Source organism: Octopus bimaculoides, chromosome 7 (assembly GCF_046866305.1).
Source record: "Octopus bimaculoides isolate indiv1 chromosome 7, ASM4686630v1, whole genome shotgun sequence".
Classification (NCBI taxonomy): Eukaryota; Metazoa; Mollusca; class Cephalopoda; order Octopoda; family Octopodidae; genus Octopus; species Octopus bimaculoides.
Genome location: NC_142934.1, coordinates 5,593,164 through 5,620,551, shown reverse-complemented (window position 1 = coordinate 5,620,551; position 27,388 = coordinate 5,593,164). Strand labels below are relative to the sequence as shown.

The window sequence follows — 27,388 nt, the reverse complement described above, 5'->3', positions numbered from 1 at the left end:
GATTCTTTTTCTGGTTTGGAATTATGGCAGCGGTAAGGCTCCCTATCAGATTCAAGAAGTATCAGGAAAATCGTCTCAGCTTCATGAGAAAATAATTTACACGAGAACAACAAAAACAATAACAACAATGAAAGCAGTAATGGTAAACAACAACATTAAGGAAAATAATTTCAACAACACAATTAACAACGGTACCAGCTGCAACAAAAAGAAACCGGCAGCAATAGCAGTAACAACAGCAACAACGACAACTACATCAGCATCAGGAATAGCAACGGTTATAACGACGACGACAACGTGCGTAGTGGTAGCGATTCGAAAGACAGAAAATCTTTTGTTGGAATGGAAGTAAAATCAACACAATATTTCTCGTTTTCTCTAAGCGACGAGGCACGCCAGACACGACTGAATTCCTTGTGAAAATGAACCCAAAGAGAGCTAGAGACTGCATTCCAGCCGAGGTTTTGACAGCAACTGTTCGGAAGATGATGTTGTGTGTCGCCATATGCCAATAAAAACTGACGTCTAGAAACAGCAGTCGATGCCCTGGTGAAAAGATCCCTCAAAGACTATGGACAAATAGAGATCATGTTACCGGGGCGAGGTGGTTCGAGAGCGTGGAAATCTTATTCAAGAGCGAAGTCCTTGCGCAGAAGCTCTCAAGATTTGCTCAACCTTTTTTTTAATTTTGATTGTATTTTACAGTATATTGACGATGTCGGAATCAGTTTTCCTTTATCTTTTACTGGTTCCATTTTATTTGTTTCAGTCATGGGAGTGCGGCCATGCTGGGGCAATTCCTTGAAGGATTTGATCGAACAACTCAGAACGTCACGGCAGACGAAATACCGCCAAGCATTTTGCCCGGCGCTCTACCGATTCTGCCAGCTGGCCGCTCTTCTTTCAATTTTCTGTCTACCAAATTTACTAACAAAGCTTTGGTCGGATTAAGGCTATAGTAGAAGACACTTGGCCGAAGTGTAACGTGATAGAACTGAACCCTGAACCAAGTGATTGAGAAGCAAACTTCTAATCACACAGTCACGTCTACGCCTATATTTGTTTTGACGTGTTTTTTTTTTTTGTTTTTTTTTCATTATTTCTTAATTAATTTTCCTCTCTTAAAGGTCATCTTAGCTCCATTTTTAATGCAGATTTTATTTGAATTCTTGCCTGCAGCAACGCTTCTAGTTGTCTATCAACCTTAGTGAACAGCGTAAAGTCGTTCATGAAATAAATGGTTGCTTACCTTCCCATGTAATTTGTATTCGAGTTCAGCTTGGTTTAATAGATCCGTTAAAATATATTTGCGAAATTCTTAACCCTTCCTCACTTCTTGATATGATATAATAATAATAATAATAATAATAATAATAATAATAATAATTATAATAATAATAATAATAATAATAATAATAATTTCATCAGCGATTATTCCAGTAGGCAATATTCATGTCAGTAGAACGCAAGTTATGTGTCTGCATTTATCCAGAACATTCCTTTTTTGAAGTATCCTTCAAGCACAGAAACTTTTCGTCCAGTACTTTTCCATTCAGCAATCATTTTATTTCCCTTGATCAATACATTAAGCTGTCCTGCTATTCTTTTATGACATCTTGTCAGCTTCTTTATCCAATGTCCCTTAATACCGCCAGGTCCTCCTTCCTTGTCGCACAACTCTTTTTTTTTTTTTTCAATTCTAATTTCTTCTTCTTGTGGACAAGAAACAAACTCCTCCAAATTTTCTCACCAATTAATCTTAGCATTACGTTGCTCATCCTTATTCCATATCTTACTCCTATGATTGTCTTCTGCTTCTGGCATAACTCTTTCGTGTGTGTTTTCTCTACGTATTTCTTGATAAATTTTTTCTTCCGATCATTTTGGAATAATCTATTCTTTTGCCTTTTCTGCTTCATTCTTTGATGATAAGCGATGTTTTAATTCTTCAATTACAACATTCAGACCTTTTCTAACAGTACCATATATTCTTTTACAGTCTGTCATATTTATAACCATTGCTAAGCTCACCTTTTCTCTTTCTTTCCAATACCGAAACATCACTAAGCTTATTTATGTCTCCTAATATTCTTCTTTTCCACCATGGGTCTTTGTTTTGTGTATTTCTCGTAGCGTTTGGTTTTATATTGACTTTGAATCACAAGTTTTCCGCAACAACTCTGCGAAATGCTTTGATAAACTTATTGGTTTCTGTTATTTTTTCTGTGGTCCAAAATTCTGTTAACTTTCAGTATTTATTTATTTTTCACTGATGAGATTTTTTTCAAACCACACACGCATTCAATGTTTCGTATTTACAAACTCAAGCACGTTAATTATGACTTAATCATTTTCAATCTGAAGTCCACTTGTACAGTTATCCTGACGATCAAAATTATTTATTAATGTCGTCAGATTTTCCATTTGCAACCATTTTGAGTTCGTTATTGCGGGCAGAATGGCTGTAAACAGAATTTCAGGCGAATTAAAGACCAGTTACTCACAGATAAAATAGCGATGAACGACTGGAAGCAAAAGAAGACAAGGTTATCAATGAACTGAATAGATATTCGCAAGTCCTATGATATGATACCGCATCCATTGATCATTGAATGTTTGTATATGTTTGACATCGCTAAGAATTTCAGAAGCTTTTCTTAGAAAAGGCGTAGAAAGTTAGAAGAGAGAGCTCACATCATAAACATCGAACCTAGGAGCGTTAAAAATCAAGAGAAGTATTTTTTCAATGAGACTGTCCCCTTCACTGTTTCTTTTATAAATGAATCCCTTAACATTGCTGTTGAGTAAAGTACCATCTGGATATGAGTGTAAAGGAGAACAGCATAAGATCAACCATCTGTTATTTATGGATGATCTCAAGCTGTATGGTAAGAACGAAGCTCAAGCCAGTTCCTTACTGAACACAGTTCATTGTTTTAGCAAGGACATGAGGATGGAATTTGGTCAAGAAAATGTGGAGTAATATTCCTGACAACAGACTTGAAGGTATAGAATTATTATCAGGGAAAATAATGAAAAGAATAGACAATACTGTGTATAAATACTTGGGCCTATTGAAGGTAAATGAAGTGATGGAAAAGATAAAGAAAGGCTTGGCAGAAGAGTATCTCTGAAGAGTTAGACTCGTGCTGAAATCATTACATAGCATTATCGAGGTATGGTGAAGGTATTATCAATTGGCGGAAAGAAGAATAAGAGTGGCTAAGCCGGAAATCTAGAAAACTACTCATAATGCAAAGAGCATTCCAGCCCAAAAGTGCAACCATGCTGTCACTGTTGTTCTCTTACGTAAAATACTCGGCGAGTTCCGTCGAAATAGTGTTGCTGTACCTGACGTCATACCAATGACGATTAAATGTTTTATTTTAATTTATCTGTTGCGCAACGAACATAAATCAAGTTGTTTGGTGCTTCAGCTGCGCACACGAACGAAAATTGTTGCAGATGCCACCTTCTTTATAAATTATATAATTTCTCTTCTAATTAATGGTGGAGTTGACTTTACTGATTCTGTTACACAATGAACAGAGCTTACTTCTCTTACGACTGCTTTTAGGGGTACAGCGTTCATAAGCTCCAGTGGGGTTTTAATTCGGATTAGAGGTAACTGGTTAGTAGTTGTCTTGTATATTTATTAGGTCTGAAGGTTACAATAAAAAATTTGGAGTGTTATTATATATTTTGGTAATATTGACTGGGTTTGTTGGATATGTTTTACCTTGGGGTCAAATGTCATTTTGAGGGGCTACAGTGATTACTAATTTGGTTTCTGTTGTTCCTTATATTGGTGAAGTTTTAGCTTATTGGATTTGAGGAGGGTTTTCTGTTGATAATGCTACATTTTGTTTTCATTTTTTTTTTTGTTTTACATTTTTTTTACATGAAGGAGGTCCAAGTAATCCGTTGGGATTAAATAAAGATTTAGATAAAATTCCTTTTAAACGAGGACATTTTTGTGAAATATTTTACGTAACTTCCATGCAACGCTTTTCAAATAGCAACAATGTTTCGATACCAGAAAGCTCTCAATACGCCCCAGGGAAATAATCCTTTTTATTATAGACACAAGGCCTGAAATTTTGGGGGAGCAGACTAGTCGATTACATCGACCCCAATATTTCACTGGCACTTAATTTATCAATCCCGAAAGGATGAATGATAAAGTCTACCTCGGCGGAATTTGAATTCAGAACGTAAAGACAGACGAAATGCTCCAAGGAAATAATGGGACTTGCTGGGATGCGATCTCAGAAACATAATCGTAATGCATGAACTTTTTTGAGTTCGTCGTTTTAGCATTGCATTGATTGTTTAGTAATTAACCGCTCCAAAAACTGATTTTAATTTATATTTAACAGCGGAGATGGAAGTTGTGACGTTCATGCTTTTTTTTCTCTATCGGTGCATTAACAGCGGAAGTGAGTTGCATTAGTGGTAAATTAAATGAACGTTGATGTGGTTGTTGCAGTTGTTGTTGGATTACTTGGGTGATGTTTGGTGGTGAAAAGTGAAGTGGCATAGATAGGAGGAGGAGGGGAGGAGGAGGGGAGGAGGGGGGAGGAAGAGGGGAGGAGGAAGAAGAAGAAGAAGAAGAAGAAGAAGAAGAAGAAAGAAGAAGAAGAAGAAGAAGAATAAGAAGAAGAAAGAAGAAGAAGAAGAAGAAGAAGAAGAAGAAGAAGAAGGAAGAGGAGGAGGAGGAGGAGGAGGAGGAGGAGAAAAAGAAAAGAAAGAAGAAGAAGAAGAAGAAGAAGAAGAAGAAGAAGAAGAACAGAAATGCAAAGACTAAAACTAGTTAGCGCTGCTGCTCTTCGTGTTTACAGTCATGACAATGTTGATGTTAACAGTGGCGGCGGGGGGGTGCGCAGAATAGAGTTTTGGCAGTGTTGGTTTGATGAACGAGAAATAATGTATCTTGCTGAAGGACACAACGTATCGCCGGGAACCGATCTCACGATCCTACGATCGTTAGCTAAATACAGTAGCTACTAAGCCACGCGCCTTCTCATGTAAATATAGTGAAAGCAGAGAACAGAGATTGTGAAAGTGAAAGTAGAAAAAACGGAGACGAGGAAGGGATGGTGATAAAGAAATTGAAGTCGGGAAGAGAGAAAAGTCAGAGAGAGAGAAGAGGGAGGAGAAAATAAGACGGAGAGACTTTGAAAGGAAAAGGCAGAGAGGTGGAGAGGATGAGGGGGGGGGGAGATTGTGATGAAGAAGAAAAAGTAAAGAAGATTGGGAAAGAGAGAAGGAGGGAGGATAGAGAAGGTACATAGAGAGAGATTTAGAAAAGGTAATGGAGGTGAAGAGAGAGAGAGAGAGAGACAGAGAGACAGAGAGACAGAGAGACAGACACAGAGAGAGAGAGACACACAGAGAGAGACAGAGACAGAGAGAGACAGAGAGACAGAGAAGAAGAAGAAGAAGAAGAAGAAGAAGAAGAAGAAGTAGAAGAAGAAGAAGAAGAAGAAGAAGAAGAAGAAGAAGAAGAAGAAGAAGAAGAAGAAGAAGAAGAAGAAGAAGAAGAAATCTGAAGAGAAAGAGGGAGAAGGAGAGAGAAAGAGAACAGACGGACAGACAGAGAAAGGAGGGAGACAACGAGATGAAAAGATGAAAGTAAAGAAGACAGAGAGAGAGAGAGAGAGAGAGAGAGAGAGAGAGAAAAGCAACAATTGACGGCAGAATAAATGAAAGGAAATATATTGTGGGAGTTAGAGACTATTAGCGTAGTTTGAAGGTGGGGGGAGCGGTAGTCATTGTTATCGTCACATATCAACACCACCACCGCCCCGACCAATACCAACACCATCATCATCATCATCATATGTAGCAGCAGCAGCACCAGCAGCACCAGCAGCAACATTGTCGTCGTCATCGATATCTTCTCCACAGTCGGCAAAAATCATAATCATAATCATCATCGTCATCATCATCATTGTCGTCGGCAGCGGCGGCGGCGGCGTCATCGTCATCATCATTTTCGTCATCATCATTTTTGTCATCATGATCGTCATCATCATCATCATCGCCATCGTCTCGTCATCATCGTCATCATCATCATCATCATCATCATCATCATCGTCGTCGTCGTCGTCGTTCTCTCCGTCGCCATTGCTCCGCTTGTTGTCGTCAACGCGGGAAGAGGGAAGAGGAGGGGATCTCGTGATGGTTGCCACGAGAGGAAAGTGACTCTGATGACACAAGCAGTAACGCTGACGGTTGTAACAGCAGTGGTGATGGTGGTGGTGGCAGCGGTGGCAGTGGTGGTGGTGGTGGTGGTGGTGGTGGTGGCGGTGGCGGCGGCGGCGGCGGCGGCGGCGGCGGCGGCGGCGGCGGTGGTGGTGGTTGTGGTAGTGGTGGTGGTAGTTGTGAAGATGATGATGATAATAATAATTCTTTTATTAGCCACAGGGGCTCACATACAAAAAAAACATTAAATGACATACAACAACATAAAAGACAAAAACAAGACGATACAATGGGTTTTCTGCGTGTACACAATATAATAACAATAAAAAATTAAACAAATTAAAACTCCCGTTAGGGAAGGCGCTTTAAGGCCCTTGTGGAAAAACCCAGAAAAGCCATGGGTGCATAAACAACAAGGCAAGAGCCTTTCTCCTTTGATTCCCTTTTCATAGGTGCAAGCTCAGAATTGGTCCTTTCACACTGGTCATTCTTCCAGCATTCACCCACCTTTCAACAAGCTTGTTACGAGGCAACACTTCTCTCTCCATCCTCAACTTCCTTTTCAAGGGAAACTTGAAAAAGTTGATGAGGGCTTGGCCAAAGAGGAAAGTGTCTGTCTTTAGCCCTTTCAAACGGGTTCACCATACTACCTCGTTCACTACAGCCACTAGACAAATAAAAATTGCCTTCCTCTCCCGGCCAAAAGAGGGCGGTGGGAGCAGTCTTCACAATGGATTCAGCTGGTGTTCGACATAAACCCACAGGTCAGCAATACCCGGGCACTGGATTAGGGCGTGCAGAAGGGTTTCATCGTCATGGGTGCACCTCAGGCAAGCCCAGTTGACGGCACTTCCGTACCTGTAAAGTTCGTCCCGAACAGGAAGCGCCCCTCGGTAACACTGCCAGGCAAATGATTTCTGGAAGTTATCGATAGGCCCAGGCCAGGAAGTTCTCCGAAATTGACCGGTTAGTTGATCCTCATCGACGCCCAGCGTTTCCCCGAGAACATCGTCGCACTAGCCCTCTATAGAACGCTAGAGTGGAACAACCACTGACCGCATTGCTCGCCTGGCGGAGGGCTGTGAGCGCTTGACGGTACTCGAGGTGCCAATCGCCCCTCCTCGGTCTACGCCTAATCCAGGATTGCAGTACAGTCAAACAGACGAGTTGTGGAAAAGTATCTCTTACAAAAGGTGAGCACAGCTGCTCACCGTCAGGGAAACGCTGGAGATGCCGCAATCTCAGCGCATGTCTGCGAGTCAATAAGCACGGCATGCCCAGCCCTCCATTCAGCGGCTGTTGACAGCAGATGGAGCGCCTGACCAGTGGAACGCGCCCCTTCCACAGAAAGCGGAACAGTAAGCGAACCAGCTTGGTCAACCATAAAACGGGGCGAGGAATGGCAGTCAAGATGACGGATGCGATGTACGCATGGTGGTGGTGGTGGTGGTGGAGGCGGTGGTGGTGGTGGTCGTGGTCATGGTGATGATGATGATGATGATGATGATGATGATGACGATGATGATGATGATGATGACGATGACGACAATGATGGTGATGACGATGACGTTGATGATGATGGTGACGATGATGATGATGACGATGACGATGATGATTACCGTTCTTTACTATTGTTGTTCTTCTTTGTCTTTAGTGTTTAGCTCCAGCTAGGCCTTATTCAGGCCCACTATCAAAACACGTCCCCACCTTAACCGCCCCATATTATGATATATTCATCATTGACAAAAATGTCTTAATGTATCCCCTTTCAGAAATGAAGCAGGTGGACGGGGTGAGCAAGGTGGATACGCTGCAGTACGAACGCCGATCCCTACTTTTCACCTCACAACAAAAAGGGGACAGTGATTTATAACGACTGGGACCAACTTCCCAACCGCAACCTCTCCGACTTTCATCCACCCGCAAATCCCTATCTACCAAACTCCATCAGCGGTCCTTCTTGTTTTAAGACGGTAAGCGTGATGGTAGTGGTGCTGGTGTTTACTCTGACGGTGGGTCCCTATGTTCTATACCAGTGGTTCCCCAACCTGTGGTCCGCGGACCCCTGGTGGTCCGCAAAAGTAGTACAGGGGGGGGGGGGGGGTCCGTTAACTAAATTCAAAATATATAAGGATAAGCATATTAAAAAGAGGTCCGAGGGAAAACTCACTTAAATAAAAGGGTTGGGAACCACTGGTCTCTATGTTTTTCATTTTGTTTTGTGGTTTGCGAGAGATATAGCTGCGTTTTCTAGCAGGTGGAGCTACCGGGTAGAAGCACCCTTTGTCAATATCGTGTGTTTATTTATGCCAATGATGACGATGACGACTGCTACCGTCGTCATCGTCGTCGACGTTATCGTTGTTGTTGTTGTTTGTCTTTGAGAGTGAGGCTGGGTGCCGTTGCTGTCTCCACGATCGCTAGAAATAGCAGCTGTGGTGTTTTAAAGAAAAGTGATGGTAGCGTAAACTTGTGTCGCCGCACCGCCGCACCGCCGCGCCGCCGCGCCGCCGCGCCAACGTGCTGCAACGATCGTCGTCGTCGTCATTATGTGTTTGTTTTTTGCCTTTTATTAACATTATTATTGCTGTTGTTGTTGTTTTCGCTGTTCGGAGATCTACCCGGAACGGTGATTGCTTTGTGAGGCGGTGGTGTTGGTAGCGACGTTGTCTGGGGTGGCGAATGTCGTGGTTGCAGTTTCGATGCTAGGAGTGGTGCTGGTAGTGGGGAGGGATGCAGTGGTGGCGGCGGCGTAGCAACGGTGGTATCAGTGATGGCGTCAGCGGAGCGGTGATGACGGTGGTGGCTTTGATGTTGACGATAATGATTGTGGGTGGAGGTGGGGGGGGGGGGGTACGGGTAGCTGATGACGGTGAGTGACTGCGGGTGGTGGAGCAGGGGTGGATGAGTAGTTCGGTGCTTCTGGGGGTAGTGTGGGGTGCGGTAGGAGGATAGGGTGGGAGAGTAACTAGACACCCCCAACACACACTCACACGCACACGCCCACCTCCAACCACTGACCCTAAAACCCCTGCCCCTGCCTGCCTCTACCCCCCCCCACACCCCACCCGACACTGACTCCGTGGTCGGATAATAAGAGGTAGAGCAGCGATTCGCGCGAGAATGACCCTAAACGAGTCGATGCCGACAATGGCGGCGGCGGCGGCGGCGGTGCACCAGCAGCAACTGCAGCAGCAGCAGCAACAGCTGAAGCAACAACTGCAGCAGCAACTGCAACAACAGCGACAGCAGCAGCAGCAGCAGCAGTAGTACTAGTAGTAGTAGTAGTAGTAGTAATATTAGTGGTAGCAATAGTAGTAGTAGTAGTAGTAGTAGTAGTAGTAGTAGTAGTAGTAGTAGTAGTAGTAGTAGTAGCGGTAGTAATATTAGTAGCAGTAGTAGCAGAAATAGTAGCAGCAGCAGCAGCAGCAGCCATTGTGGCGGTGTCGGCGGCGGTGTCGGTGGAAGCGGTGGAAGCGGTGGAAGAGGTGCGTGTGTCGTTGTAGCAGTAGATGCAATATCCGTAGAAAATGTTGATGTTACTGGAGGCGTCCAGAGTGGAGGGTAAAAGGAGGACTAATTCACTGTTCGAATGACCAATGGATTCGTTACACCACCCGAGCTGACAGACAATGAGTCCGAGTCGAGGGGGACTCTACATACCAGCGCTCTTGCTAAATATTTGTAAGTATTGATATAGATATATATATGTGTGTATATGTGTGTGTGTGTGTGTATATATGTGTGCTTATGTGTGTGTTTATGGAGAGATAGACTGATCTATGTGGATGTTGTAAAGCTATATATATATATATATATATATATATATATATACATATACAAATGTATATATATATGTATATATATACATATACAAACACACTTGGCACCGAGCGCGCACACATGTATACGTAAACATATACAAACATGCATATATATATATGTATGTATACATATATATACATATATATATGTATATATACATATACATATATATATATATATATATATATATCTGTATATGTATGTGTATATATATGTATATATATATATAAATATATATATATATATATATATATATATACATATATATATATGAATGTATATATAATATATGTATATATAAACATATACATCATATATATATATATATATATATATATATATATATATATATATATATATGCTTGTATATAGGTATAGATATATGTAAATATTTACATACACACAGATACATATATACATATATACACACTCTTATGTATTTGTGTGTGAGTTTGCATGCATGCATGTATGTATGTGTGCATACGCGCATATATGTACATGTGCGCGTATATATATATACATATATATATATATATATGTGTGTGTGTGTCTGTGTGTGTGTATAGACATAGATATAACCGCGCATACCTCTCTGTTTTCGGAATTTTTGTTTTTTGTTGGTTTTCGTGTGTGTGTGTGTATAACGGATGATTGTTGCATGCTGAAGAGAAAATTTCGATGACTATGACAGTGGTGATGACAACAGCGATGACGGTGACAAAGCCGATGACAATACTGCTGCTGCTGTTGATGACAATGATGATGATGATGATGATGATGATGATGATGATGATGATGATGGTGATGATGATGATGATGTTGATGGTGATGATGGTGATGGTGATGATGGTGATGATGATGTTGATGGTGATGATGGTGATGGTGATGATGGTGATGGTGATGATGGTGATGATGATGATGATGATGATGATGATGATGATGTTGATGGTGATGATGGTGATGGTGATGATGGTGATGATGATGTTGATGGTGATGATGGTGATGATGATGATGATGATGATGTTGATGATGTTGATGGTGATGATGATGATGATGATGTTGATGGTGATGATGACGATGATGATGATGATGATGATGATGATGATGATGATGATGATGTTGATGATGGTGATGATGATGATGATGATGACGATGGTGATGATGATGATGATGATGATGATGATGATGTTGATGATGGTGATGATGATGATGGTGTGTTTGTCTTGCCGTCGATTCTGTTGCAGTCACTTCGATTTTGTATGTGTGTGTATATGAATTTATGCATGTTTGTTTGTTTGCTTTTGCTTGTTTGTTATTTTTGTTTTGTTTGCAGTTACTTTTCATTGCCGAGGAAAGCTGCGTCGCGTGTCACGCAGCTGTGCGTAACGGTGCGCGAGCGCAATGTGTGTGTGTGTGTGTGTGTGTGTGTGTGTGTGTGTGTGTTTGTGTGTGTTTGCGTGTGTGAGTTTTTGCATCTGCGTGAGTGACTGCAAATTCGCGTGTTTGTATGCGCGCGCGTTGGCAGAACGGAGTTTAATATGCATGCAGGTGTGTATATATATATATATATGTGTGTGTGTGTGTGTGTGTGTGTGTGTGTGTGTGTGTGTGTATGTGTGTGTGTGTGTTTGTGTATGTGCGTGTGTGCGCGTGCGTTTGTATGTATTATACATTTATATATATATATATATATATATATATATATATATATATATATATATATACATATATACATGTAGATGTGTGTGTGTGTGTGTGTGTGTGAGTATACAAATATGTAATGTAGAAAGTAATATAACAAACAAAAGAGAAACTGAGAGAGAATGAAAGAGAGCGAGAAAGACAGAGAGAGTGTGAGAGAGCGACAGACAAACAGATAGACAAAGAGACAGATGGATAGATAGATAGATAGATAGATAGATAGATAGATAGATAGATAGATAGATCAGACACACTGAAATAAGTCCGCGTGTAATGATGTTACATAACTTTTAAAGAATCTTCCTGACAAATATATTGTTAATTGCAACGAACACTTCTCACAAGTAAATATCAACATACACACACACACATATATATACACGCGTGTGCGTTTGTGTGTGTGTAGTAATCTACATGTTTGGAGGCACGATGTATACATGTATTTCCTGCTACATGTGGTCGTACATGTGTTTGTATATCAAAACACAAGTCACGCATTTTGCTTTCTTTGTTGACTCACTCTGTTTACCTATATACACTGCCCACAAACCATATCATGACTGCGTATATATATATATATATATATATATATATATATATATATATATATATATATATATATATATATATATATATATATATATATATATACACATACGTACATAAAGAATATAGTGCTCTTAGCTTAGTTTTTCCTTGGGGCTGGCCAGATTGGAGCAATCTCGAGTATAACCAGCCGAAATTGCAAAGATAACCTGGAACTCGACTGAGGAAAGAAAACTCCGAATGACCCGTCCTTGTTTTTTCTTGTCCCTTTTTTGTATCATCTGTCTGGATGTTTTGCGTTCTTGTCCCGTCTTTTGTATTCCTTTATATATATGTGTGTGTGTGTGTGTGTGTGTGTGTGTGCGTGTGTGTGTGTGTACATACATACAGACGTATGTATATATGTGTATATATTATGTGTGTGTAATATATAATTATTTATATATATATATATATATATATGTATGTATGTATGTATGTATGTCTTGTGTGTGTTTGTGTGTGTTTGTGTGCGTGCGTGTGTATGTGTGTGCGTGTGTATTGGCGTAGCTGTGTGATAAGAAGCTTGCTTACCAACCACATGGTTCCGGGTTCAGTCCCACTGCATGGCACCTTGATCAAGTGCCTTCTACTATAGTCTCGGGTCGACCAATTCTTTGTGAGTGGATTTGGCAGACGGAAAATGAAAGAACCCTGTCATACACACACACACACAAATATATAGTGAGAATTTACAAAAAAACACAAACGATGAAGACGGGTGTGTAAACAACAAACAAATGTATTAGTTTAACGCTCGGGAAGTGAGAAAGTATTTTACGTTTCGAGCCTACGCTCTTTGACAGAAAGAAACACAAAAATAAACAAGGAGAGAAAATAGAAAAGGGCATAGTGGCTAGCGATCTATCATGGCGAATGTATGTGTATATGTATATATTTGTGTGTGTGAGTGTTTCTGCGTTTGCCCCCACCCCACCCCACCCACCATCACTTGACAACCGATACTGGTGTGTTTATGTCCCCGTAAGTTAGCGGTTTGGCAAAAGAATTCGATAGAATAAGTACTAGGCTTACAAAGAATAAGTCCTGGGGTCGATTTCTTCGACTATAACCTTTTCAGGCGGTGCTGCGGCATGGCCGCTGTCGAATGACTGAAGCTATTAAAAGAACATGCATGTATGTATGTATGTATGTATGTATGTATGTATGTATAACCGGAGGACCGCTGCCACCGGTGTGCGAACCTGAGAGGGGAACATGTTCAATAGAATCAGATCCTCCTGGATTTTCTTTTAGCTCAATGCCAGGAACTTTTCGGCACTCACTCGTGTGTGTATGTATATATGTGTGTGTGTGTGTGTGTGTGTGTGTATGCGTGTGTGTGTTTATTTCTGTGCGTGTCTCTGTGTGTTTGTGTGTGTGTGTGTGTTTGTTTGTGTGTGTGTGTCTGCGTGTTTGTGTGTGTGTGTGTGTTTATTTCTGTGTGTCTCTGTGTGTGTGTATGTGTGTATGTGTGTATATGTATGTATGTATGTATGTATGTATGTGTATAGTCAGTATTTTTGTGACTGAGTGCGCAAACAAGAGAAGTATTCAATAGGGAAATAAAGTGTAAATATTTATTTATTATAATATTGAAGTCAGAACACCGCAGCATCTGATGCTAGCCCCTAAATGTGACCCACGCCATTATGATTTCCCCTCTCATGCACACCCAGTGCTGGAATCTTTTGCCGAACCGCTAAGTAACGGGGTCGTAAACAAACACACGCACCGGTTGTCAAGTGATGGTGAGGAACAAACAGAGATACAAATACACACAGACATGCATGTGTGTGTGTGTGTGTGTGTGTGTGTGTGTGTGTGTACGACGGACATCTTTCAGTTTCTGTCTACGAGATTCTCTCATAAAGTTTTTGTCGGTCTAGGTGCTGTAGTAGAAGACACTTCTCAAGGTGCCACGCAGTGGGACTGAACCCGGAACCCTAATTGGCAAGCAAACTTCTTACCACGCCTGCGCCAACTTATATATATATATATATATATATATATATATATATATATATATATATATATATATATATATATATATATACATACATACATACACACACGCTCGCATACTTGTGTTTATAGACAACTCCATGCGCTCAGAATTTACGTGAAGGGTAACAAAAATAGTTCTCCGAAATTTTGGTAGAAAACTTGTAATTTTGAGAGGCGAGGTCAAGTCTATCAACCACAATGCTCATCTAATATTTATTTTATCGGCCCCAAAATGATGAAAGGCAAAGTTGACTTCAGTGGAATTCGAACTCAGAACTTACAAAATCAGAAGAAACACCACAAAGCCATTATTTTTCCGACGCTCTCAAAGCTCTGCCAACTCATCGCTTCTCTAATAGAAATACCAGGTACGTGCCGTCAGTGATTTCTCAGGGTAGGCAGTAAGTGATATTTATGTAGTAAAACTCACAAAAAAAAAGTGAAACATACGCGCGAACGAGTCGAAGGTAGATCTATTTCTGCCTTTATCGCACATAAAGAAAATGGTGTTTTAGGAATGTACGCAGCACGTGTACTACAGCAGTACTATACATAGCTTAAATGCTGAGATTGAAAAGCCGAGGTGAATTATGCCTACCTACCCTCTCTTTTACTCTTTTACTCTTTTACTTGTTTCAGTCATTTGACTGTGGTCATGCTGGAGCACCGCCTTTAGTCGAGCAAATCGACCACAGGACTTATTCTTTGGAAGCCTAGTACTTATTCTATCGGTGTTTTTTGCCGAACCGCTAAGTTACGGGGACGTAAATACACCACCATCGGTTGTCAAGCGATGTTGGGTGGGACAAACACAGACATACAAACATATACACACACATACATATATATACATATATACATACGACGGGCTTCTTTCAGTTTCCGTCTACCAAATCCACTCACAAGACTTTGGTCGGCCCGTGGCTATAGTAGAAGACACTTGCCCGAACCCGGAACCATGTGGTTGGTAAGCAAGCTACTTACCACACAGCCACTCCTGCGCCTAATCTACAAAAAATTAATACATTTTGCATTTTATGCAAAGTAATCAGATTATCCTTCATAATTTTATTGAATTAGGTGTATATTTTGCCATGAGAGGAAAATGTTGCCATCGATCTATTTTATTCAAGGCAGCATGTCCCTGAGAAATACATTTTTTTTATAGGCACAAGGCCTAAGATATAAGTTTCAAATTTTGGTACAAGGCTAGTATTTTCGAGGGAAGGGATAAGTCAGTTATATCGACCCCCAATGCTCAACTGGTATTTATTTTATCGTCCCCGAAAGGATGAAAGACAAAGTCGACCGCGGTGGAATTTGAACTCAGAACGTAAACACGGACGGAATGCCACCGATTTTATAATAATCCTTTCAACTGTAAAGCACAACGCCTGAAATTTTCTGAGGAACAAATAACTCGATTATATCGACCCCAGTGCTCAACTGGTATTTAAGTCGATCTCGGCAGGATTTGAACTCACGGCTTAGAATAGGGAGAAATCCGCGGCGCATTTTGTCCGATGTGTTAACGATTCAGCCAGTTCGATATCTTGAACCGAAGTCGATAGAAGGAACGGTGACATGGAGTAAAGATGCAAAAATATATTGGAATGCGTGTGTGTGTGTGTGTGTGTGTGTGTGTGTGTGTGTGTGTGTGTGTGACAGAAAGAGAGCGTGCATGTGTGTGTATGTGTGTATATGAGTGTGTGTGTGTGTGAGACAGAAAGAGAGAGAGTGTATGTGCGTGTGTGTCACAGAAAGAGAGCGTGCATCTTTGTGTATGTGTGTGACAGAAAGAGAGACTGCACGTGTGTGTGACAGAAAGAGAGAGCATGTGTGTGTGTGTGTGCGTGTGTGTGCTTCTATGTGTGCGCGTGTGTGTGTGCATGTGCATGTGTGAGTGTACGCATGTGTGTGTGTGTGACAGAAATAGAGAGAGCGTGTGTGCGTGTTTGTATGTGAGTCTGTGTGAGACAAAGAGAGAGTGTGTGCATGTGTATGTGCATGTGTGTGTATGTGTGTATGTCTGTGTGTGTGTGAGCATATGTATTTAAAACAAAGAAGCTTATAAGACAAGGTCATGTTTCCTCCACTTCAGAATTCCACATACTTATGTACATAGGCGCGCGAGCAAACTCATACACACATACGTATATAAATATATGTACACACACACACACACACACACACACACACACACACATATATATATATATATATATATATATATACAGAGAGAGAGAGAGAGAGAGAGAGAGAGAGAGAGCGACAGAAGGGCAGGCAGGCAGGCAGACAGAAAGTCATTGAAAACTGAAATATTGCAATTTCCAACAGTGAGCCATTTTTATGTTATAAAAATATATACATACTTATACATACATATATACATACATACATATACTTAACGCAGCAATGTGTGTATATGGATATGTATACAATCATTTGTAATGTATACGCACGCATTACGTGGCATCGAACAGGTTGATAGACAAACAAAAATACAAATGCGAAACTATTCGTCCATTCTTTCATCATTCCATCCGTCCATTTATTTATGCATACATGCATACCGCCATACGTAACATACTTATAAACATAACATACATCAGGCATACATACATCATATATATATATATATATATATATATATATATATATATATATATATATATATATATATATATATATATATATATATATATAAATACATATATACATGCATATATCATGTGCATATATGCATCCGTACATGCATACATACATTCATACATCATGTGTGTGTGTGTGTGTGTGTGTGTGTGTGTGTGTGTGTGTGTGTGTGTGTGTGTGTATAGGCGCAGGAGTGGCTGTGTGGTAAGAAGCTTGCTTACCTACCAGATGGTTTCGGGTTCAGTTCCACTACGTAGCACCTTGGTCAAGTGTCTTTTATCGAACCGCTAGATTACAGGGACATAAACACACCAACATCGGTTGTCAAATGCTAGTGAGGGACAAATACAGGTACAAAGTCACACACAAATATATATATATATATATATATATATATATATATATATATATATATATATATATATATACACGACGTGCTTTTTTCAGTTTCCGTCTATCAAATCCACTCACAGGGGTTTGGTCGGCCCGAGGCTATAGAAGAAGACACTTGCCCAAGGTGCCACGCAGTTGAACTGAACCCGGAACCATGTCGTTTGGAAGCAGGCTTCTTACCACACAGCCACTCCTGCGTATATCATGTGCATACATGCATACATACATGCATACATATGTACATCATGTATACATATATCATGTGCGTACATCATATATACATACATACATACATACATATATTATATACATACATACATACATACATATATTATATATATAGATAGATAGATACATACATACATACATAGCATCATATATGCATACGTACGTTATATACATACACAAACGTACATGCATACACACATACACACATGCATACACACATACATACATACGCACAGACATACATGCATGCATACATACATATGCATACGCATGCATGCCTACATACATATATGCACACAGATACATGCATACATATATACAAACTTACATGCACACTCACATACACGCATACATAAACACATACATGCATACATACCCGCATACATACATACATACATACACACATACATGCACACATGCATACACACATGCATACACACATGCATACACACACATACATACAAACATACATACACACACACATACATACATACATACATACGTGCATACATGCATACATACATTCATAGACGCACACACACACACACACATACATATATACATGTATGTATGCATTGTTACACTTTGTGTTGTCTACATGTTTACACAGTTATTGAAACTATCCAATATACAAAGCTGTACTTGCATCACATAATCGTATACACGTGCTTTACGAAACTATTATAGCCATTTATCCATATTCATATATATATACATACATATATATATACATACATATATATAAGTATGTGTTTGTGTGTCTGTGTTTGACCCCCATCACCACCACAGAATCGCTTGACAACCGATGCTGGTGTGTTTACGTCTCCGTAAACTAGCGGTTCGGTAATAGAACCGATAGAATAAGTGCTACTCTTACAAACGATAAGTCCTGTTCGACTAAAGGCGGTGCTCCAGCATGGCCGTAGTCAAATGACTGAAGCGAATAAAAGAATAAAAGCATACACATATATATATATGCATACACACACATACAAATATATATGTGTGCGTATGCATATATGCAAATATACATACATATACATACACATCCATAGAAATATACATATATACACGTACCTGTATGTGTGTTTGTACGTATATGTTTTGTGTGTATGTGTGTGTGTGTGTGTGTGTGTGTGTGTGTGTGTGTGTGTGTGTGTGTGTGTGTTTGCTTGTGTTTGTGTTGTCTGCGTGTGTGTGTGAGCGTGTATGTGTGAGCGTGCACACATAATGCACGTATATATATATATATATATATATATATATATATATATAGACATGTACACATATTATATCGTAAGAAAAGAAATGCATGACAAATGAAAATATTGTTGAACAGGTGAATATTAAGAACTATATACGTGTGAATACAATACTGCATTTATACATGCACGTGATCGTATACGCATGTACATACATGGTATGGCTTAGCCTAGTCATAAACACAACTTCATATGCAGCTATGTACTTTTACCAATGTGCAAATAAATGCACATGCATCTTGGTACAATGCGTTCAATATTGTTTCTTTCTATATAAACATTAATATGCAGCTGTATACAATTTTTAATCCATATTTATGCAGTAGTGGCTGTGTGGTAAGAAGCTTGCTTCCCAACTATAAGGTTCCAGGTTCAGTCCCACTGCGTGGCACCTTGGCCAACTGTCTTCTACTAGAGCCTCGGGCCGACCAAAGCCTTGTCAGTGGATTTGATTAGACGGAAACTGAAAGAAGCCCGTCGTATGTATATATGTATATATACATACATATATATATATATATATATATATATATATATATATATATATATATATATTATGTATATATATATATATATATATATATATATATATATATATATATATATATATATATATATGAGTGAGTGTGTGTGTGCGTGTGTGTATATTTGTGTGTCTGTGTTTGCCCCCCCCCCCTCCCACATCACCGCTTGACAACGGGCGTTGGTGCGTTTACCTCTCCGTAATTTAGCGGTTCAGCAAAAGAGACCGATAGGATAAGTACCAGGCTTTAAAATAAGTACTGGGGCCGATTCATTCAGCTAAGAATTCAAGGTGGTGCCCCAGCATGGCCGCAGTCGAATGACTAAAACAAGTGAAAGATAAAAGATAAATATTTACATGCACATATATATATATATATATATATATATATATATATATATATATACACACACCAAACGCACTCTCTCTTTCTCTCTCTCTATCTCTCTCACACACATACACATACACACACACACATACATATACATATATATTTATGTATATATATATAAACATGAGTGCATGTGTATGTATAGCCCCCTCTCCATGAGGTCCTATAAGAAGCAACTACCAGCACACTTTCCAGCCGGATTCCCGAGAATATCCAACTGGGACTGTGGCTATCATCCAACCATTTCGTTCTTGGTCTCCCTCTAGGTCTCCAGCCGGTTGGCTCGGCTTGAAGAACCCGTCTTGCGATTCTTTCCGACATTATAATCAGATGTCCGTAGTACCTGAACTGTGACCTCTCAGCACGGAGAAGTAACAGCTCGACCCAGAGAGGCTCCCTGACCTCTGACTTACACATCCTGTCGAGTAGCGTTATTCTAGAGATCTTTCGGAGGAACCCCATTTCGATCATTTGTATTCGCGATCCAACTCATTCGGTCATTACGCAACGTTCATGCCCGTAGGTGGGGATAGACTCGAAATCTGAAATGAATATTATGAGTTTGGCTTTTATTCCAATCTCTCCTCTTCTAAAGAGCGAACGCTGGCGCTTGGATGCTAGAATTGCAGGTCCTGGCACGGCACCCGCAATCCTAACATATATATATATATATATATATATATATATATATATATATATATATATATATATATATATATATATATATATATATATATATATATATATAATAATATTAGGGACAAAATCCAAAATTACAGGTAAAAAACTCAATTAAAATCAATTTAAAAAATTAAAATTAAATTGAGCCTTATAGATAAAGTATATATAAAATATATAGTTTTAGGGAAAATAACCAATTTTCAAGAACTCATCGATGAAAATCCACTATCACATATAGAAAAATTAATAATTAAAAGCACAATAAATGAGTATAATATAAAGTAAAGTAAATATCATAAGATAAATATAATAAAAAGATTACACGTGTTTCATAACCAATTTTCAAATAGAAAAGAAATTTAAATCGATTAAAATCAATTGAAATTATCGAAAATAAGTTCTATTCAAAAATATAGCTACTCGTCAGATCGTAAGTAGAACAATAATTAGATATATATCTCAACCAACAATAAGTACCAAATGAATTAATATGAAATACTTATTATATAAAGATAGAAAAATTATTTTAAAAATATCATAATATCAAAATAATAACCATTCAATAATCATCCCTTCATCCATTATAATAACATGTATATTATATACAAAAAACATCTTACATAAATTATCATTGTTTTAAATTATCATTGTTTTAAATACAAGTTGAACGAAGTTTAAGTTTAAAATAATAATGAAGATAAAATTAGTACATATTTAACTAGTGTAATAGTTAAAGCTATACTATTTAAAGCTAAAGACGTTTATTTAATTATAATTAAAGATCAATTGAATAATAGAAAAATACAAGATTATTTATTTCTACAAACGTAATAATAAAAATTATGAATGAAAAAATTATGAATGGAAAAAATTATGAATGAAAAAATTAGGAAAGAAAAAATTATTAAGAATAAAAGGTTAAACTTTATATATATATACAAAGTTTTGATTTAAAAAGAAAAAATTATTTATTGTGCTTTTAATTATTAATTTTTCTATATGTGATAGTGGATTTTCATCGATGAGTTCTTGAAAATTGGTTATTTTCCCTAAAACTATATATTTTATATATATATATATATATATATATATATATAAGGTGAGACACACATAAGAAAGAAGGAAACAAAGGACCACTGATGAGGTCACAGAAGTGTGACGAAAGAACTCTGGCCGAAATAAGATTAAGATTAATGTAATATAAAGGTGAAGCAAATTAACACCAAATATACAGTGCGTGTGTTTTTATTGGCTAAACTGGCAATATGACCATCCCCAAGTACAACAACAACATATATATATATATATATATATATATATATATGACCCAGGAAGGATCTTCATCCTTTATATGTATATGTGTGTGTGTGTGTGTGTGTGTGTGTGTGTGAACGTATGTGTATGTATACATATTTGTGTGTAGAGAGACGGATGACTACCTTCGAGGCTTTGACCTTCTGGGAAGACAAGCAGGCTGAAACGTTGGAGCCATCGTCATCCTTCTACTTATAAATATTCAATAACCATGAACTCTACTAAATAGTGTTGCTAAATTGTTCATGTATTGACGACCTCTCTTCATAAATTTTATTTATAAATAATTTGACATAAAACATTCATGTGTGTGTGTTTGTGTGTGTGTGTAATTTTATGTTCTATCTACAAAGTTTTGTGTGATTGACGGAAGTGAAGCATATTCATCGGTAAGACTAAAATTAATGAGCGTAATTAAAGAAGTCGGGCACCTTTTAATTGGTCATGTGACGTTGTTTTGTGAAGTGGTTGTCCAGATCATTGGTCATACGGTTTGTAATATTATTGATGACCTCTGTCTATGTTACCTCGTATCAACAGGTGATTTTGTTTTGAGCTCGTCACGTGACCGGTAGTTCAGTCGGTGACGTCCATATATTGCTGCAGGCATCCGCAAGCGGCTGGCTCTGCTTTCGGCTTAATCTTGTAGTTAGAAGTATTTGTCGTTGACGTTCGTTCTTTTTGACAGATATCCGTAGGCGGTTCTGTTTTGGAATTAATCATGTGGTTACAAGTACTGTTGATGGCGTCCGCTTCTTTTGACATATAAACAGCAGGGGATTCTTTCTGCTTTAAAATTGATTAAGATGATCTGCTGTGTGGCTAAACAAGTAACTGGTTATGTAGCTGGACTTTACTTCAGTAATCTACGCGTAGGTAGATAATGCTTTGATTTGGTTAACAGGAAATTTGGTATGCGACGACCAGTTGAGGTGAGTTCGCATCTTCTACTTAGAAGTTTTACGAAGTACTGGATGGGAAATTATCTGTGGAGCAGAGATTGCTCACCTTGGGTCCATTTCTGTACGCTGGTCCGCTATCTAAGGGAACCCGAATGATGCGTTGTGTGTAGTCATGTATCCTTTGATTCTGAAATGTGATTGGATAGTACAATGGATTTTTCTAGACAGAGGCGGTAGATTGAGTTATTGTGTTGGTGCAGCTGACTTTTGCTCCATATAACAAGTTGTGGTATTATTAAAGGATAAGTAGGCGCGGTATACTGTGTTTCTTTGTTTCCCTCCAGACGTTTGACCGCCATTCAGCAGGCGCCGTGTTGCGACACTTACCGATTTACCGATTTCAAACACACACACACACACACACACATATATATATATATATATTTATATATATATATATATATATATATATATATATATATATATATATATATATATATATATATATATATATATATATATATATATATATATATATATATATATATATATATATATATATATATATATATATATATATATATATATATATATACGTGCGTGTGTGTATGTAGTGGATGTGCGTGGCTTAGTGGTTAGGGTGTTGCATTCATGATCGTAGGATTGTGGTTTCGATCCTTGAGCAAAACGTTTCATATCATATTGGTCCACCCCACTCAGCCGGCAAAAATGAGTCATCCTGCGACAGACCACCTTCTCTCCTAGGATGGGAATATATACGCCACACAATTCGGGGAACTAACTTGTTGTGCGCCTATGGTTCAGGAAAGGACCTTCGATCTTTTTTTATGAGTATATGTGAGTGTATGCATGTACGTGAAGGTGCATGGCTCAGTGGTTAGAGCGTCGAGCTTACGATCATGAGGTTGTAAGTTCGATTCCCGGATGCGTGTTGTGTTCTTGAGCAAGACACTTTATTTCACGTTGCTCCAGTTCGCTCATCTGTTGAAATGAAATGCGGTATCACTGGTGCCAGTCTTTGCCTTTCCCTTGGATAACATCGATGGCGTGGAGAAGGGAGGTTGATATACATGGGCAACTTCCATAAAAACAACCCGGTGAGGTGACTTTTGCCGAACTGCTAAGTTACGGGAACGTAAACACACCAGCATCGGTTGGGGGTGACAAACGTAGATATACAAACATAACATATACATATATATGGGCTTCTTTCAGTTTCTGTCTACCAAATACACTAACAAGGGTCTGGTCGGCCGAGGTATCACGAGGACCCACGCAGTGGGACCGAACCTGGAACCATGTGGTTGGTAAGCAAGCTACTTACCACACAGCCACTCCTGCGCCTATACCCACTCCTGCGCCTATACCCACTCCTGCACCTATCTGCACTTATATATATATATATATATATATATATATATATATATATATATATATATATATATATATATATATATATATATATATATATATATATTCAGGTATGTCATATTTTCCGTTGTCTTTTCATTTAATTATGAATATATATGTGTGTGTATGTGAGAGAAAGAGAGAGAGAGAGTGTGTGTGTGTGTGTGTGTGTGTGTGTGTGTGTGTGTGTGTGTGTGTGTGTGTGTGTGTGTGTGTGTGTGTGTGAGTTATATATTTATAAATACGCACATACATAAACATATACCCATGGGAATGAATATGTGTCCGTAAATATATACAAATGCAAGGGTAAGCCTGTATTTCTGTAGATTGTTATTAGCGCTATGGAAGAGGACAGGTGTTAGTGACGAAAATCCAATATCTGAAACGGGTCAGCTTAGAGATTAGACATCATATATTGTATTGGATGGATCATCGTTCGACATTTTAGATTTGTAACAGATATGTAAACGCTAACAGTAACAGGAGGAGCCGAACATATACATACGCACACATTCTCGCGCAGACACTCATTCGCCGTACGTTTATATATGCACCTGCGCTCTCGCACGTGCGCGAATAAATATAATTAGATATTTGCACATAGAATGCGGCGCATATATATATAATATATATGCTATATATATTATATATATATATATATATATATATATATATATATATATATATATTCTACTTGCGTACATAATTCGTATGTGTGTGTATATATCTATATGTATGCATGTATAACGCACGCACACACACACACACACACACACGCACACACACATATATATTCAGGATTACATGAAAAGACATTGGAAAATATGACATACCTGACTATATATATATATATATATATATATATATATATATGTATATATATAAGTTCATTTGTTCTTTTATTTGCCTCAGTCATTTGATTGCGGCCTTGCTGCAGCACCGCCTTCTGTCGAGCAAATCGACCGCAGGACTTATTCTTTGTAAACCTAGTACTTATTCTATCGGTGTGTTTTTCCGGGGGCGCGAACATACCACCATCGGTTGTCAAGTGATGCTGGGGTCGACAGACACAAACATATATACACACGCACATACATACATACATACATACATATATATATATATATATATATATATATATATATATATATATATATATATATATATATATATATATATATATATATATACATATATATATATATACACGACGCGCTTCTTTCATTTTCCTTTTCCGTCTAACAAATCCACTCACACAGCCACTCATATATATATATATGTTATAGTAATATAACTAAGAAGATGGAGAGCTTGAACAGCCCATAATCATTTTATTTACATTTTGTCAATTATATAAGCCTACGATCGTGTCCCCAATGGTGTAAGATTTGGACTTATTTGTTGAGGAAATTTTCCAGATAATAACTTCTAAGCATAAACTTATAAACAGTGAAAGCGAAAGAGGATTATCCTGTCTACACAGGAGTAAATACGTATTTAAGAAATACAATTGAAATAGAAAAATTAAATAACAGTAGGTCTAGCAGACAATATAATAATACAAGTTCTAGAATGTTAGTACAAGATGTAAGTCTAATAATAACAGTTTAACTCAAATCCTTGAGCGGTAAGACACAACTACCATATAACAGACAGCAAAAGTAAAACGTAAAGTATATATATATATGAGTAATATTTGTTAAAATATATAAGAGAATTTTTAACAACTTGTCTTCTCCGTTTCTAACTAAATTGATGAGTTTTAGGGGACTTCTTTTCATAAATTCACCACACATCATATACAAGCATTACTTTCATATCTTCGCAAATTTACGCCTGTAAACTACCAGCAAAATATGCAGAATCAACATTAGAAATCGTTCTTGGAAACTTCCAAATTAAAGGACGAATCTACATTCAACCTTTTTCCTTTTTACACCTTTATTACTATATACCTATATATATATGGAGGCGCAATGGCCCAGTGGTTAGGGCAGTGGACTCGTGGTTATAGGATCGCGGTTTCGATTCCCAGACCGGGCGTTGTGAGTGTTTATTGAGCGAAAACACCTAAAGCTCCACGAGGCTCCGGCAGGGGGGGGGGCGAACCCTGCTGTACTCTTTCACCACAACTTTCTCTCATTCTTTCTTCCTGTTTCTGTTGTACCTGTATTTCAAAGGGCCAGCCTTGTCACACTGTGTCACGCTGAATATCCCCGAGAACTACGTTAAGGGTACACGTGTCTGTGGAGTGCTCAGCCACTTGCACGTTAATTTCACGAGCAGGCTGTTCCGTTGATTAGATCAACTGGAACCCTCGACGTCGTAAGCGACGGAGCGCCAACAATATATATATATATATATGAAAGATGAGCATCCGCACAGTTTGCGTCTACGAAATAGATTCTCAAGGCATTATTGGTTGACTTGAGGCTGTATGAGAAGTCACTTGTTCAAGGCCGCCCCGTGGGGATAATAAAAGAAACTTTCAGTAATTGCTGATGTGGTGGTGGAAGAGAACTAAAATATAAATTTGCGTCATATAAGCGTCAGATACCAAATAGCCTGTTTACCAGAGATCCTAAATCAATTCATCGTTGCTTCAAGATAAACAACCCATAAAACAAACGCTATTACAGCAACAGGCTGAAAGCTAATTGGAGGCTCTATAACGAAAAACTGATAAGTTCAACACAAAACAAAAACAAAAAGCCGCATTGACGAAAAATCTTAAAGCTGGCCAACAACAAGGCTTAATGAAGAAAAATAATATGAAATTAATGGCATAGGACTGGAAGTAGTGATAAAGAAAATGAGAAAGAGAAAACCCTCAGGCCCAGATCTTATAACGGAATATTGATTGGCAAGTCTCATCCATTATCGCCGAGATTTGACAATACTACGTAGAAAATACATCAAGAATAGATCTGACTTGGCCGAATGTTTATCAACTACAATTACGCTTCTCGTTCTAAATACTTACAGAATCACCTGTATTCAAAACAATCTCCGCCTCAGTGCCTTCTGGAATATTATATATAACATATACAGTGGATGTTTGTCTCTGCCTGTTCTTATAGGATTATTACGTCATCAACGTTTTACAAAGCTTAAGAAACGATGAAAGTGTGGGTCTGCATAAAACAGCTCCTTGCTAAGAACTCGGTGCAAGTAGGAGAGAACAATCATACAGACAGACAGACAGACAGACAGGCATGGTCTGGTTCTCCGTCGGTTACGACGACGAGTGTTCACTTGGATCAATCAATAGAACCACCAGTTC

General features: G+C 38.5%; 1 protein-coding gene across 1 annotated transcript in view; it reads left to right on the top strand.

Moving 5' to 3' along the window:
• Positions 1-9,644: 9,644 nt before the first annotated feature.
• LOC106883202 (uncharacterized) overlaps positions 9,645-27,388 on the top strand; it is a 128,382-nt gene continuing 110,638 nt past the window's right edge. Inside the window, exon 1 of the mRNA XM_052969187.2 lies at positions 9,645-9,891. Within this exon, the coding sequence (XP_052825147.2) occupies positions 9,840-9,891 (52 nt within the window). The 5' untranslated portion in view covers positions 9,645-9,839. The remainder of the gene's footprint in view (positions 9,892-27,388) is intronic.